General features: G+C 48.3%; 1 protein-coding gene across 1 annotated transcript in view; it reads right to left on the bottom strand.

Annotated features, from left to right (window-relative positions):
* Positions 1 to 11,805, bottom strand: part of LOC147731711 (synapse differentiation-inducing gene protein 1-like) — a 233,393-nt gene extending 221,588 nt beyond the window's left edge. Inside the window, exon 1 of the mRNA XM_086956819.1 lies at positions 11,495 to 11,805. Coding sequence (XP_086812945.1) covers positions 11,495 to 11,602 — 108 coding nt within the window. The 5' untranslated portion in view covers positions 11,603 to 11,805. The remainder of the gene's footprint in view (positions 1 to 11,494) is intronic.
* Between the last annotated feature and the right edge of the window lie 3,783 nt (positions 11,806 to 15,588).

Here is a 15,588-nt window from a genome sequence, read left to right as displayed (position 1 = left end):
GGTGATGGATGGGTCTCATTGATCAAGAGACATACCACCCCATTTTTGGATGACCAAATGAGAACACTTGATCTACATACCTATTTGATGGGAATCCAACACATCTCTGTACGGGTCTTACCAACAATCTCAGTAGGTCCTTCGACAGGTTTGTCCTGGCACACATTCTGATATAGAGACTTATATAGCTCTATTAGCACCTAACTCACTTATGTAGGGGTTTTGCAGCAGCTCGGAGTACTTGAAGCTCCGTTATAGACCCCCGGTTCTTTTGTTGTTAGGATTACAGTTAGGGGGATACGAACTGGGCAGGTCTTAAAATTTCCCTCAGACCCTTCTTCAATTGTTTGTGTTTTACATAGTGTTGGATAGTTGTCAGGGGCTATTCATTCGTTTTTGTGTTAAGCGCTACACATGGAACATTGTTTAATGTAATTGATACCTAGTGTTAATTTTTTTTGCAGCAGCTCGGAGTACTTGAAGCTCCGTTATAGACCCCCGGTTCTTTTGTTGTTAGGATTACAGTTAGGGGGATACGAACTGGGCAGGTCTTTAAATTTCCCTCAGACCCTTCTTCAATTGTTTGTGTTTTACATAGTGTTGGATAGTTGTCAGGGGCTATTCATTCGTTTTTGTGTTAAGCGCTACACATGGAACATTGTTTAATGTAATTGATACCTAGTGTTAATTTGTCCTTTTTTTCAGTGACTTTGTGTGCATGCGTGCATGTGCATATATGTATGTGTGTGTGCGTGTGTGTTTATGTGTTTGGGTTTGTATGTATGTGTGTATGTATGTATGTGTGTGTGTGTGTTTCTCTGCAGATTATAGGTTCATATCTCTGCTCTGCCTCTACGCCTAGTGACGTCATTTTGCCTGGAGAAGTGTAGGCAGCTGGGTGTAGGTCTCTGTACAAACAAATCTCCTTCCTCTGGAAATCCCCTCAGTAGCCACTCCGACTGGGGGAAGACACCACAATATTCAGTAATCATACGAACTAAAGGTCTCCTTGCTTTTTGACTTGAGTGCCTTCCAGGTCCTCCAGTTCTCGCCTCTCAGGCCCATCTCTCCTCATCGTACACCATGAAGCTTAAAATGGTTGCACTAGGGATTTAGATTTAAATCAAAATTAATACGGACTATGGGATGGGGAAACACTGATGCATTAACAGAGGAAGTAGGACTGGGACAGTCCTAGAGATTCAACAGCTGTGGTAGGGTGACAAGGACTGTCCACGCATATTTAGGTTTCACAGACAGTCAAGATTCTGCACCACTTGATGGAGAAGCATTGACGAGGCATGTTTCCCTTTGGGCATTTTCTGTCCAATATCCAAGATGTATTGGTGCCACTGGGCACCGATTGGGCGATGGACAATTCAGGGCGCATCTAGAATAGATTAGGTTGTCATAAGCGTGACAATGAAATGGCTGACAGAGTTGTGGGGGGCGTGAGGGATTGTCTGGGGGGCACTCTGCGGACAGCCCAGCTTAAGGGTGGTGGAGTTTAAGAGCATGTTAGCCAACGGGTCCAAAAGGAGTGATCTGGAAGTCAAAGTAGTTTAAAGGATGTGTTTAAAAAAGGATGGGTCGATAGATATTGGAAATAATGAAGCACAAGTTGGTACAAATAGAGGGGCATGCAGAACTCTGGGGGTACCGTCTCTTGCACACAGAGTAAAAATTGGAAAAAATTAGGGGGTCCAGGATAGGAGCCCACCTTGATGGCCACTTTGAGGGATGTGGGACAAGGGTTGATTATATTAGTATTTTAAAAGGATTTAGTCAATAGGATGGGGGAGATAAGTGCTGCAATGTGTTAACAATATGCATGATGTTTTCATTAAAGCAGCCTTCAGCGCACTAGATTGCGAGCAAGTGGTGGGACCTGACACTCACTGTGTCATTCGGCCCAAGGGGCTGTGCCAACTAAGACAACCATCAGAGCCAAAGGAAAACATTGCACTACAGAAAAGCCAGAAAATGTAACATCCTTTAGACCAAAGTTTCTTCAATGCATCCCATGCCATAAGAGTCAGAAGAAATGGTACTTGCAGTAACTCTCCCCTACTCCTGACACCGCAGCCAGGTGAAGCCGGTTCAACATTACAAATACTGCTGCCAACTCCAAGGGTCGCCGGGAAAAATAAAACAAGGCGATGCGAAAGAGCATAGCAGATCACCGTCTGTTGGAGAAATCCCAATTATAACGGACTCGTACAGGCTCAGTGTGACTAACTGGAATGGGACCACATCTCAGCACATATGAGTCTACCAATCATTAAGGAAGAGGCAATGGCCTGCTGACACAAGCCCCCGGTTCGGTAAAGGATAAGTCTCAGGCAACGACCCAGTAACGAATGAACACAAAGCAGAAAACCGCCAGAACAAAACACCTGTTCCTCCCGAACATCCAAACGAACTTTGCGGCCGATTCTACGCCTAAACTTCCAGTTTGGACGTCAATCGTCCCATTTAAGTTTGACTTCTCAGTCCAACGACAAAAGTCAGTGATGGGAATAAAGAAGAACGCAAAAGGCTGCCCTCCACAAAGTAGAACAGTACCCGTCCGGCGACCCAGGGCTTCCCTTCGAGTTCTGCCTTGCTTCGACAGTCAGGATGGAAAGGGTAGACTGCACTCAAGCGCAGGAGTTGAAAGTTGCGTTTCCAGACCCAGCTCAAACATGCAGATAAAAAAAATAAGTGAGCAGGTATCTGATAGCAGGCAGCTTTTGTTTGCCTGTATTTAGCACCTGGCTCAGCGCAGGGCCAGCACAAACAATGCAGCCACAGCGCCGTCTGTCCAGCCCTCTCAGGAGGACGTGTAAGAGCCGGGGAGGGTGGGCGGGCGTGGGCACCGGAGTCTTTGTACAGGCTCTATTGAGAAGCGCTGCGGCTGCCCATTGGCTCCCCCGCCTGCCCTCGAAGCCAATGAACGCCAGTTTTAGAAACGGAACGGCGGGCAGGGGCCTGATTACAGAGAGGAGGAGGTAGGGAGAGGGAAACCGAAGGGCAGACGAGAGCCGGCAGCTGCACATGGGAAGGGCCCAGCTGTCCCGTTGCCATGTTGGCCAGCATGGGAGGAAGCGCACACAGCTTTAACTGCACTCGACAGAGATCCCTGCTGCACAGAACAGGCTTGAAGGCTCTTAGCGCCAACAGAAATGGGCCAGAGGACTTCCAGGGAAGTTCTCCAAACTCAAATTCCCCTCACATTTGCCACTCCCCAAATATATGAACAACTCCCTAAAAGGAAGGCTGCCTGTCCAGCATGCGAGGTGCCCTGAGCACGCCTTGGTGACAGCAATCAATCCTCGCACAAGTATCCTAGGGCGAAGAAAAAGAAAGACGCAGGACTGCTTTTTGTAGACAGTCTTATGTTAACTGTATTCATTTTGCATTTTGTGGTGCGCTGTTTTTCCGCTCTCAGGGGACAGCTACTCCGGACTACCTGCGGTGAAGCGCTGTGATCTATGTGTAACCTGCAGGTCATGTGTCCTGTTTACCTCAACTTTTCAAGCCCCTGAGAATGACTAAACGAGTGCCACGGATCATCGCCGCCGGATTGCGACCAGGAGGTCAGGCAGGCCGGGCGAGACAACCGGAAACCGGAAGTAGGAGGGCGGGAGCCTACCCCGCCTCCCACGGAAGAGCTGCGGGAGCCTTGCAGCTGCCGATGAGAGGAGAGCCGCCGCACCAAGGAAGCCGGTGAGTGGGGCTTCGCCTTGTTGCTGAGCTGCGAGGGCGGGGGGCATGTGTGTGTGCGCGTGCGGCGGCGGGAGGCTCTGTATGTGTGTGAGCGTGCCTGTGTGTATGTGTCTTGGAGTCTGTGTGTATGCGTGTGTGTATGTGTGTGTGTGTTTAAAAGAGGCCGATGACTGGGGGGGCTGCGAGTGAGTGTCTGTCTGTGTGTGTATGCCCACGCATGTGAGCGAGCGAGTGTCTGTCGTGTATGCGCACGCATGTTGCTGAAAATGTGGAGGGAGCCGACGTGCACGTTCGTGCACCCAAATCCGGCGTTTAAGGCTCGTAACACCCTCTTGTCCCTCATTCCCCCTAGACCGCCGACTATAAGTCTCCAGCTGGACGCATCCTTCAGATGCAGTACCAGCGAGACTTAAAAAAGAAGTAAAGAAAAAGAATATTGCAGAAGAGAGAAGGCTGCATCATCCTGCTTTGTCAGCGTTGGCGCCCTCACAGCAACGGTCACAGTGTTTTAAAGAGCTGCCTTATCAGTTAGACAACTGTATAATCTAAATCCTGCTGACAGGCCATGTGTCAGCTACTCAATGGCAGCTCGTGATCGACTGGTGGGGGAACCATACAATTGAATATATAGAACGACTGGAACAGTAAAGTAGGCTCAGGCGAAATTTAAATTATGCCAGCTTAATTCACATATTTTCAACAATCTTGCGTTATTAAATGAAATTCTTGAAAGTGTTCCATTATGCCATGTCATGTAAAAAAAACACCATTATACATGGCAAAATGATAGCGCAGGAACAAATCAAACAACTAGAACATGAGTTTCTGTCCGTTTTTTTGTGTGCAAAGTACGTTTTCACGTCAGACATTGACACAAAGACACTTTTTGCCCTAAAATATAGCACCAAATTATAGATTTGCATTTAACATTTTTTGCTACATTTTACCGAAGTTTTCCACAATTACGCTAAAGAAAAAATTGCAAATTTCGAACAGCCCTACAATAAATTGACTACAGAAAGGCATGTAGAAACAGTACAAACCAACATAAGTAATATATACACGGTAGGAAAAGGAGGGAGTTAGAGCAATGTTAGAATACATTTGTGTTGAGTCTCCATTTTAACTACGTCATCAAGGATTGAACAAAATCATTAGGGATTACGTGTGGCAAATTGAGGTTGGACTGGTGATTCCAAAGGTGAGGGAGTCTCCACAGAGAATCTCTCGGGTGCGGCTGTTCTTTTCATCTCTTTTGGGGAGTGGTCAGGAGATGTTTATCTGCTGAATGTAAATTGTCAACCAGGGTGTATTTCACATTTTTTTTTATGCAAGTATTTGAAGGGTATACTTAAAACACATTGGCAAGTAAGGAAGATAATCTTGTGTCTCAATGGACTAATGTATCCACAGCCGGAATGTGTGCCTCAGTGGTGGCCGGCATTGCTCGCAGGTGGGGAGGCTGGCGCGAGGGGTCGCAGGGGGATGGGATTCGTGGGGGGTGTCACGGGGGATTGCTGGGAAATTAAAATACATATTTTTCTGCTCCTGCTCTCCAGCCTCCAACAGGAACAGGAAGCAGGCAGCAAGGCTCCCTACTTTAAGCCAATCACAACGCTGAAAGCAGCATTGTGATTTCAGCATTGTGATTGGTCGGGACGGCGCCCAGCCAGGGGCTAGTGTTGCATGGAGAAAGGCAGAGTGCACATGACTGGTATGGGCGGCCCCTCGAGAGTTCCGGACAAACAGTCTTTGCACACTCAGGAGTGGGCAAACCACTCCTCCACTGCCTTACTCAAAGAACAGAGCAGCCTTGCCCACCCGCAATGTGCAAAGCAAACATAATTTTATGTTTTGGCTTTCTCGCACTTGAAAGCAGTGGGGCAACGCTCCTCTGCCTCAGTGGAGGAGCCGACCTTGATGTGCCTTATCTCATAGTCACAGTTTCAATTCCTGGAGGGTCTGTTCAGCCATTTCAGAAGCCTGAGGATGTTGATAAAGTGAGCACCATAGAGCGCTAATTCAATGCTAAAATGCCCTTGGGGTGAATGAGTACTTTACAAATATGTTAGATTATGAATATGATTTTCTCCTTAACTGGGCAAGGGGATAGAATTTTGAGTAATGGTGTGTGAAATTTGCGTAATTTGGGGGGGAAAATAACACATAGTTGTGCAAAAAAAAATGGGCATTTGTCCATTTTAGATGTGAAGACACAGTTCACATAAAAAAATAGTGCAAAAACAAGAATGCAACAACAGCAGTCACTAGGTTTCGAGTCATTCTCGTTGATCCTGCTTGCTCGCTCTAAATTTTGCCATGTACAGTGCATAATTACACAACGTGAGTAATAGTATAATCTCGGGAATTTTTTGTAACAACCATAACGCAGCGGGAAATTACGCCCGGACCTACTTTAGAGATGTGGTGTTACAGGATTACTTTATTTTAGTAGAAAGGTCAAACTCGTTGATGCACTTTGAACCTTCTGAAGCTCACTGATTTGGTATGATGCAGGCCGTGTTACACAGTGGTACAGAATTCAAGTCTTAAATTGGCCAGAGCTCCAACATTTATGGTGTGATACAGATAGGCAGGAGAGCCTCTGGAGTCTGATTTGGTAGAATTCTGTTTTACCATAGCATATTCATGCTGAGATCAGCATCCCAAATCACCTCCAATTAAGCACTTTCATTTTGATAAGAACGATTTTCGAAGAAGTGGAAGGTGAGAATAATATGCAATGATATTGAAGACCTGGGCCAGAGGAAGATTATTTCCCTACCTCGCTGCGAAGACCTGGAACTCTCTACCTCTGGCTCTTAGGCAGTCACCTTCCCTGCTTCAATTCAGGAAGGACCTCAAGCCAGGGCCGGTTAGGGAACCAAAACCGACCATGGCAAACTGCTCGGCCGGCCCCCAGGTCAAGGGCAATGCTGAACTGTTTGCTAGGGCCGGTTTCAGGTGATTTTGTTACAGGGGGCTGATATTGCTGGCCCCTGGTAACAAAAATAGCCCCCCAGGGGCCCAGAACCGGGCACTAACCATGGCGGCCCACCGGGAAAATGCCTGATGCCTGCTACGGCCAGTTTTGCCCTGCCTCAAGCTCAGCCGCGGCCGGTAGTGGGAGTACCGGCCGGGCCGTGACGTGGGGAGGGGCAGGGTCGGGGGTAGTAATGTATGGATTACGGACTTTAACAGGTAAGTAAACATAAAAATAAATATAATGAATTTCTTTGCACTGCATCACAAAATGTGATGCAGTGCGCGCAACGAAATTCGTTGTATTTATTTTTATGTATACTTACCTGTTAAAGTCCGTAATACATACATTGCTACACCCCACCCTGCCCCTCCCCCTTCCCATGTCACCGCCCAGCCGGTACTCCCACTACCGGCCGTGGCTGCTCGAGCTCTTTGACTGAACTCCAGAACTGTGTCCCCGCCCTCCCCCCCCCGGCTTTCAGCGCCATGGGACCCTAAAGGGTGATTAGCTGCGCCCTATAAGATCCTTGATTGATTAATTGAATGTTTTTGGGGAGGTGTGCTTGACTAATCATCCCAACTTTGTCTTTGAAGTCTTTTAGTGCAAGGCAAGTTTTAGGCTTTGATGCTGGTGAGGCAATTACTTTTTTCTTATTACAAATTAGTTAGGGAGGAAGTTCCTTTAATGCTCAACTCTGTGTTACCTGCAGATGGGTGCAGGTATGCAGGTGTGCAGGTTTATTAAAGGTTCTATAAATAAGTTGAAGAGGAGGCGAGGGATAACTGGGGAGCCTATAGCCCTCCTCAATTGACGCTGTGCACAAGGGTGCATTAACAGCTTAGTCTTGCTGCTTCCGGAGGATGTGACCTCTCTGGTGGCCGTGCTTGAGGTGTTGGCCACCATTGAGAGCCTTGGAGCAGAGGGTTGTGGTCTGATTTGTCAAATGCTTCCCAGTTGCAAAAATCCCTTCTTGTGACACCCAGTTTTACTTTAATAGATATGGTGCATCAGAGTGACGTTTGAAGAAAGGGCCAATCCAGGGAACTTTAGAGAGAGTCCCTGCTATTGATATTAGGGCCTACGGCTCACAGACAGGGAGCTGCCGGCAGTCGAGCTTGTGTGTAACAGGGAAGTTCTCTACATGGGTGTTATGACTGGGGATGGTTCCTCATGAAGTGCTACAGGGAGGGAAGACCCCTCCCAGTACCACCAGGGCAGGGCTTTGGTGTTTCAGAGAAGGTCCCTCCTGATGTATCAGGGCTTGAGTGGTACACAGAAGGGCCATCCTGGGAGATTCTCTGGCACTGAAGGTTACGGAGAAGTTACCCTAATGGCCTTTGGAATTTGGAAGGTCTCTAACTAGAGTATTGCAAAGATGACCAACTCAAGAGAGTGTGATTTGACAAATCACCTAAGGACACAGAGGGAAATGGAGGCAGCTGATATCTGTGCTGATGTTTGTGAAAGCTTGGACCTGGCCAACTTTTTCAGTGCCTCCTCCCCCATCTCAAGTTATTACCCCTTCCTAAACCTCTCTTGGAAAACTCTCAAGCCTTTTTTTTTAACTACATGACAGCTCTAATTGCAGCCACATGACATCCTGCCTACCCTCCCACCACCCCTGACCCATTACCACACCTTTCCTGCCTCTCTCGCTCCCTTCCCACGTCTCAGTTTCTCTTCTAACCATTGCCCGTACCCAGGGCTGTTGAAATTATGCGATTCTGCAGCCGCAGCTTTTTTAGCCATAGGTATGGTTTGCTGCATTTACCACATAATATATCATCTGCTGCATAATCTGAAGACTTTAAAAAAAAAATGTTTTTCAGCTCAAACAGATCAAAAGTGACTAAAAACGTGGCGACCTGTTTTGCAGTGGAATGCCTTTTGTAAAGGTTATCTGGTCATCTTTCAGTTGTGTATTTCTGCATATGGATGTTAAAATGGCACTAATTATATGAACTTTGCCCAGACAGTATCACTATATGTAAAACATAAAAAAATAATGAAGCAATACCATGAAAAGTGCCACATTTTGCTCCGTAATTTGCCTTCTCTTGCTGCATAATGTAGTCGAACCTGTTGTATAATTTGGTGCTCGACTGCTGCATATTTCAAGAGGCCCTGCCAGTAACACATTGCCACCACTCCTGATCAACCTTGCCCCACTCTTGTGTCTGCCTCCTGGAGCACTAAAGGCAGCAATCTTCTGGTGTTTAAGGTTTTACATGTGCAGTCTCTCAGTGGCCCCTGACTTGCCCCGGACGATCCAAGGCACTGCCTTTGTTACCCCTGGCCTCAGTGGAGGCAAAGCAATGCCAAGAACAGAAGAAAACAGTTGCTGTGATATCGGGCATTAAACACATAGCTCTTCAAAGCAAACACACACAACAGTTCAAAGTATACTCTGCTGAATAAAATTAGGAAATGAAATCAAAAATATACATTTTTATAGAAGATATTGCAGATTTTCATTATTACAAACTCAGAGAAAATTATGTTTGAATAGAAATCTTACCTTTTTACTTTAGTGAGTGATAATAAACGTACAAAACTGCTATTGTTTTTTTTACTATTTTTTTTCTTCATGGTACACATTTTATGCTTGGGGTATAGACTAGGAGCAGTGCTTAATTTGTAAAAAAAAAAAAAAAAAAAATGCCAGGACCCGTCATCAGGAGTCCATTGCACCACCCATTGTTCATGCCAGCGCTGCCAATGGCAGAACCAAAACAACCACTAACCATCATCCTCGGACAAGTGTGACAGTTCAGTCTATTCCCGGACCTAAAAACTGTTACCAGAATTAGCCACCTTAAGTATACTGAATGAATAAACAACTGTTGTTGTCCTCATCTCTAAATAATACAAACAGCGCCACCATGTGTTACACTGTCAGAAGTGTTGGTGTTGACAATTAAGTGCCAAATCCGAGCACCACCGGCTAGGAGCCATTCAGTCGCAACAGTTTGCGGTATTCATAATTTGGCTTCCTGGTGCTGTTTTGTGTTTTTTTGTGGCACTGTATATTCCCCTGTTACAATAAACAAATTATCTTTTCTTTTTTATTTATTTATTTAAATCTTTATTTCGGCAAAGATAGCCATAAAAGACACATGAATATACATACACGAATTAAAAGAATTTGAATTTCAATTAGCAATTCATAAAAACATGTATATGATTTTTCTTAAAAAACGATCACCAAAAATATTTCATTTAGTACAATTCAATTTAGCAGCAGAAATTAAAAAAAGAGACGTGTAATGTTTCGATCATATCAGCACCCTATTTAAAATGTAGGTGGTAAATAAAAGGGACATTTATATGTCAGCAGCTGTTTTATTACATACTGTGTGCTTAAGAGCCTCTTAACTTCTGCATTGCCAGTTATTGTGATGACATCAGGATTAAGTTCACATGACATCACTATGTGGGACGATTCAGTGTCAAGGATCATGTGATGTCCTTGGATCAAAGGGTGGGCATGTGATGTTATTTCTGCTGCCCCTAGCATTTTAGAGAATTGTTGCCCATGATAGTGTCTCTTTTAGGGCGCAACAGATTTAAATTATCCTGAAAGGTGAATGCAGTTTGATAATTTTATTTTATCTACGGGACTCCAGAATTAAAACAGATCGTTGGTCCTAGGAGTCCAGCAATAGAAGAACGAATTTAAAGAAAGTTCGTACGCTTATTTATTTATTTATTTATTTTTACAGAAAAGCCAGATCACTGAGCCGACTTTGACGGAGCTATGCATTCAAAAGTGTTGCATTTTAAAAATTCACGTTTTACTAGAAGTGGGAGGTCGCCGTGCTGGAGGGAACACCACACGAGGGCGTTTCCACCAGACGAGGGAGCAGCGCGCGCCAGTCAAGGAAGGGAACTTCTGCAATACTGAACAGACTGTGCCAAGTCAGAGGCGATGCTCCACAACAGACGAGAGAAGCGACGGACCAGGGATAATGCGAGTTAAAAAAAATGACTACGCAGTAAGAAGGTAGACCAGTCAGCCAGGTTGATTAATTCAAGGAAAGAGTAGGGCAACAACTGCCCGTATTAATTGTGCATCTTTTTTGCAGACTGTGCAAAAATGAAGGCGCACACAGGTTGGTTTCGTGGATGCCTCCTACCGCCAGACTTTGCCACTCGTCTGCGCGTGCAACGACGCTAACACGAAGATAGACGTTTTTGCGCCATCTCTGGCTGCAGCTTGCATAGGTAAAAAGTGGAGCAAATATAGGGTAACCAGGCGTCGCGGATTTCAACATCTGTCCCGGCATATTTGGCCCATGTCCCGGATTTTAGAGAGGGTCGACTGAAAACAGTGAGAGACACTTTTTTAGGTGTTCCAAAGCTGGGCTAGTTAGTAGCTGTTATAAGAACTTTTATTAACTAGTATGATGCTGGTTTTAAAAATGACATGTTATTTCTTTGCGTAGTGCCCCTTCTGCGTTTCTAGGTTGACGAGGGCTGTTATTCTTTGCCACTTCGTTGATGTACAATAGTAGTTCTTCCTCTATTTTTGCGAAAGGTCCAGGTTTTTGAGTCACAGGATCTGCTCACCCTAAGCCTATACCAGTTTTTACGATCACGTAAAGAGCGAGAATGGAACAAGCCACCCTGTAGCATTGTCGATGCTCATTAAAACATATCCGGACCAAATACAACCACTGTGCTCAATTTATTCATGTATGTATTATTATTATTTTACATTGTTGCACAATTCATGCGCCACGGTTCTCCCGTCTCTGCAGACGCAGGAAAAGACACAACGGGGAAAGTAGTGCAACTTACTCTGAGGGAGCAGATGAGGGCCACCAGCCCGAGGGGGAAGCAGCAGCAGAGCATGTTGAAGATGGAGAGGGCGAGGTAGGAGGGGAAGCTGCGCTGAGACTGCTCCATGGTGCCTGGAGATGCTGGGCGGCTGCGGTCCTCGGAGATAGCGGTCCTGGCTGTCTTGGGTCCTGCTTCGCTGGGGGTCCTCGAAGTTAGTTAGACCTGCGCTTGCAGAGCGGTGGGGCTTGTCCGGCAGTCAGTCGCGAGTGTGCAAGAGCAGGGTTGGTCCCCCCGGAGTCTTTGAACTGGGAGGGGCAATAAGGGTGGAGGGACCCCCCTCTTAGAGCACAGAGGATGTATTAGCCTGCGAACAGCCCCCTCTCACGCCGCCCCTCCAGACTTTAGGAATTTGTCTTCTTTCCCAGCTTTCACGGAAAACAACATCTGAGATCGCTCTGTTTTTTGGGGGGCGGGGGTTGGGCGGAGGGCGTTGGCGCAGGAAAAGGGGGGAAAACTGTATTCTTCTGCCTTTTGAATATCTGATTTGGAGTATCTCACCTGGGAGCGAAGAAAGAAACATTGTAAAAGTGGATACATGCCTGAATACACAACACGTCATTATCATGACAAATCAGAGATTGAAAAAGTAAATATTAAGTAGAAGGAGCGGAAAAGGCATGTATTTGTGGCTAAAACAGCGGAGTTGTTCTTCTCTAGAGGCTGAACGTTGGCATGGATGAATGGGAGATTTATAAAGCGCTCACCTACTTGAAGGGTGTCCCAGCACTGGCATCTGTACTGAGGCGCAGTGGCGTAATAAAGGCCCCCGCAGCCCCCGTGGTGCGGTGGGGGGGGGGGGGGGGGGCTTGAGACCACCCCCCCAGCACAGTACCCTGGTGTGACAACTCCTGACTGAGTCCAGAGATGGGCCCTTCCATTTAGTGTGTGTGTGTATGTGTGGGGGGTCATGTTATGTTATACTAGTGCTCAGGCTGCCATTTACTGGTCAGCAAGGGATAGGAATTGACGGATTTTGACGGCTTTCCTGAATACACGCTCCTTCCTTCGGTGGAGGCCAAGAGGCGGCCAGTCCAATTTTAGGTCTCGCCTATTATATCCCGTTAGGGATAAATAGGCGAGATTATAGTAAGCAGTACAAAAACTACCAATCTGCGAATCGCGTACTATTCATGTGAAGCAGGTGTGTGAGGCAGGTGAGTGCACATCAAACACCATCTGCCTTGGCATCAGACTTCAAACGAAGATGCTCGCACACCACCATTTGTCTGAGCCTCAGGCATCAGACTTCAAAGGAATCCGCTCCCAAGCCGCTCCCCCCCCATCAGACTTCAAAGCCACCCCCCCTACAGTAATGCCGACAATGTTTACAGTAGCCTTGCTCCTCAAATGCTGTTGCTGTGTTGCCATCTCTCTAGGGACATGCAGCTTGAAAACACTCGACTTGCTAGCTGCAATGCTACATCCACTATGCTTTGCCTCTAGACACATTGATCCCACGCAGACTGTGCTGACTCTGCCCCTCCTGATTCTGAAACTGATCAACACAGTCACAACGCAGTCTCTTCTCTCTGTCTTATGATGTCTGCCCTGCCACCATTTACTTCTCACCCTCACACCTCCTCACCCTCACACACCCTCACACCCTCACCCACCCTCACACACCCTCATTCACCCTCACACCCTCACCCTCACCCACCCTCACCCTCACCCCCTCACAACCCTCTCACCCTCACTCACCCTCACCCCCTCACACCCTCACACACCCTCACACACACTCACTCACCCTCACACCCTCACCCACCCTCACACACCCTCACTCATGCCCTCACCCTCACAACCCTCACCCTCACTCACCCTAACCCCCTCACACCCCCTCACCATCACACCCCCTCACCCTCACACAACCCCTCACTCTCACACACCCCTCACCCTCACACACCCCCTTACCCTCACTCACCCTCTCACCCACCCTCTCACCCTCACACACCCTTTCACCCTCTCACCCACACTCACCCACCCTCACACCCCTCACCCTCCCTCACCCTCACACCCCTCTCAAACTCACCCTCATACCCCCTCACCCTCACACCCCATCACCCCTCACACCCCCACACACCCTCAGACCCCCACAACCCTCACCCTCACACCTCATCCTCACATACCCCCTCACACACTCTCACTCTCTCACCCCATCTCCCTCACACCCCCACCTTCACCCTCACACCCCCTCACACACCCTCACCCTCACACACCCTCACCCTCACTCATCCTCTCACCCTCTGTTAGACGGACCGGGAGGGTCGGCCGAGAATAAGGGGAGAGGTCTCCGGGGAGAGCCGTCTCCAGCGATCGTACAGACAAGTAACTTCCCCCCCACAGATGTACACCACACAAGGATAAGGTTTAATGTTCTTTATAAGCGATTCTGTAAGTACGGTGGAAAGGTACAAGGAGGTCTGGACTCAGGGGTCCCCTCGGCTCTAGTCTCTTGGTTGGGGAAGGGGGTAGCGGGACAGTCTTGTTACCACTCCGGTAGATATGGTGATAGATGGATAGCTCACAATCCTCGAGCTCGGCGTTCTAGATGATCGGGCCGCGGCAGAGCCAGCAGGTCCCGAGATGATTGAAGGTAGCGACGGTCCGCGGCGGAGCCAGCAGGTCCCGATGAAGGTGGTAGTTACAAACGGTCCGCGGCCACGCCAGCAGGTCCCGACGACGATGAAGGTTTCAGAAGGTTGCGGCAGCGCCAGCAGGTAGGACGATAGTTCGCAAGGCAGGACTACGGCAGCGCCAGTAGTCCGTCAAGGATGAGTTCTTCACTGCGTCTCTCGACTCCAGGATACAACTGCCTTCCTGCTCCGGAGCTGCCCCAGTTATAGGTCTGGCGCCCTTTGATGTCCGGACCCTCGCTCTTGGAGGTCGGGAGGTCCGGGATGAGGGAGTCCAGACACCCAGCAGGGGGGTGGAGCCAGCGCCTGGGGGAGCTGGGGCGATCGGCACCTGGTGGGGGAGAACCATCGACACCTCTTTCTCCCATTGACCTGCCAAGTAGTCCGCTCACCTCCTGGGTGGATGGTGGTGCCGGGATGTCGGGGCCTGGCCAGGCCCAGGGTTAGGGTCGATCGGAGGCCACGCGGCCTCGTGGGGCTGTGTCCAAGATGGCGCCCAGGCCGGGCGCGGGGGCCGGTAGTGATTCGGGCCCATGATGTGGAGATGCCAGGGGGTAGGGGTCCCATATGAGACGGGAAACGGGTGGTTGTTGCACGTAACACCTGGGGAGCCAGGCTCGGGCCTGGTCGTGCGGGGAGGGAGCAAGTCTGTCGTGTGGCCTGTCCAACACCCTCACACACCCTCTCACCCTCACACACCATCTCACCCTCATACCCCACACCCTCACACACCCTCACTCCTCACCCTCACCCTCACCCCCCCACCCTCACAAACCTTACCCTTAACATCACACACTCTCACCCTCACTCACCCTCACACCCTCATACACCCTCTCACCCTCACACAATCCCTCCACTCTCACACACCTTCTCACCCTCACAACCCTCACCCTCACACCCCTCACCCCTCACTCTTACACCCCCACACCCTCACACACCCTCACTCACCCTCACACACCCTCTCACCCTCACACACCCCCTCACCCTCACATTCCCTCACCACTCACCGTCACACACCCCCACCCTCACACCCCCTCACCCTCACACACCCTCACCCTCACTCACCCTCTCACCCTCACACACCCTCTCACCCTCACACACCCTCTCACCCTCATACACCCTCACCCTCACACACCCTCACCCTCACACCCCCACACATCACACACCCTCTTTTTTTTGTAATTTTTTTATTGAAGTCTTGGATAATCTAAGCAAAAACATACGCTAACATATCATGTGCTAGCCAGAATATACAGATACCACAACAAATTCAGAAGCCACACATAAGGCCATCTCATGAAGGTTAAACACAGAAAAAAGAACAAACCAACATAATCAATTTGAATCAATTAAAATCGAAATATGAACCCCAGATTTTCTCAAATTTACGAGTCGCCCCAACTCTTTGAGCATACAAATGTT

The sequence above is a fragment of the Lissotriton vulgaris genome, chromosome 2_1 (genome assembly GCF_964263255.1).
Source record: "Lissotriton vulgaris chromosome 2_1, aLisVul1.2, whole genome shotgun sequence".
Taxonomy (NCBI): Eukaryota; Metazoa; Chordata; class Amphibia; order Caudata; family Salamandridae; genus Lissotriton; species Lissotriton vulgaris.
Note: the sequence above shows the minus strand (reverse complement) of the source record. Positions and strands in the feature narration are given on the sequence as shown.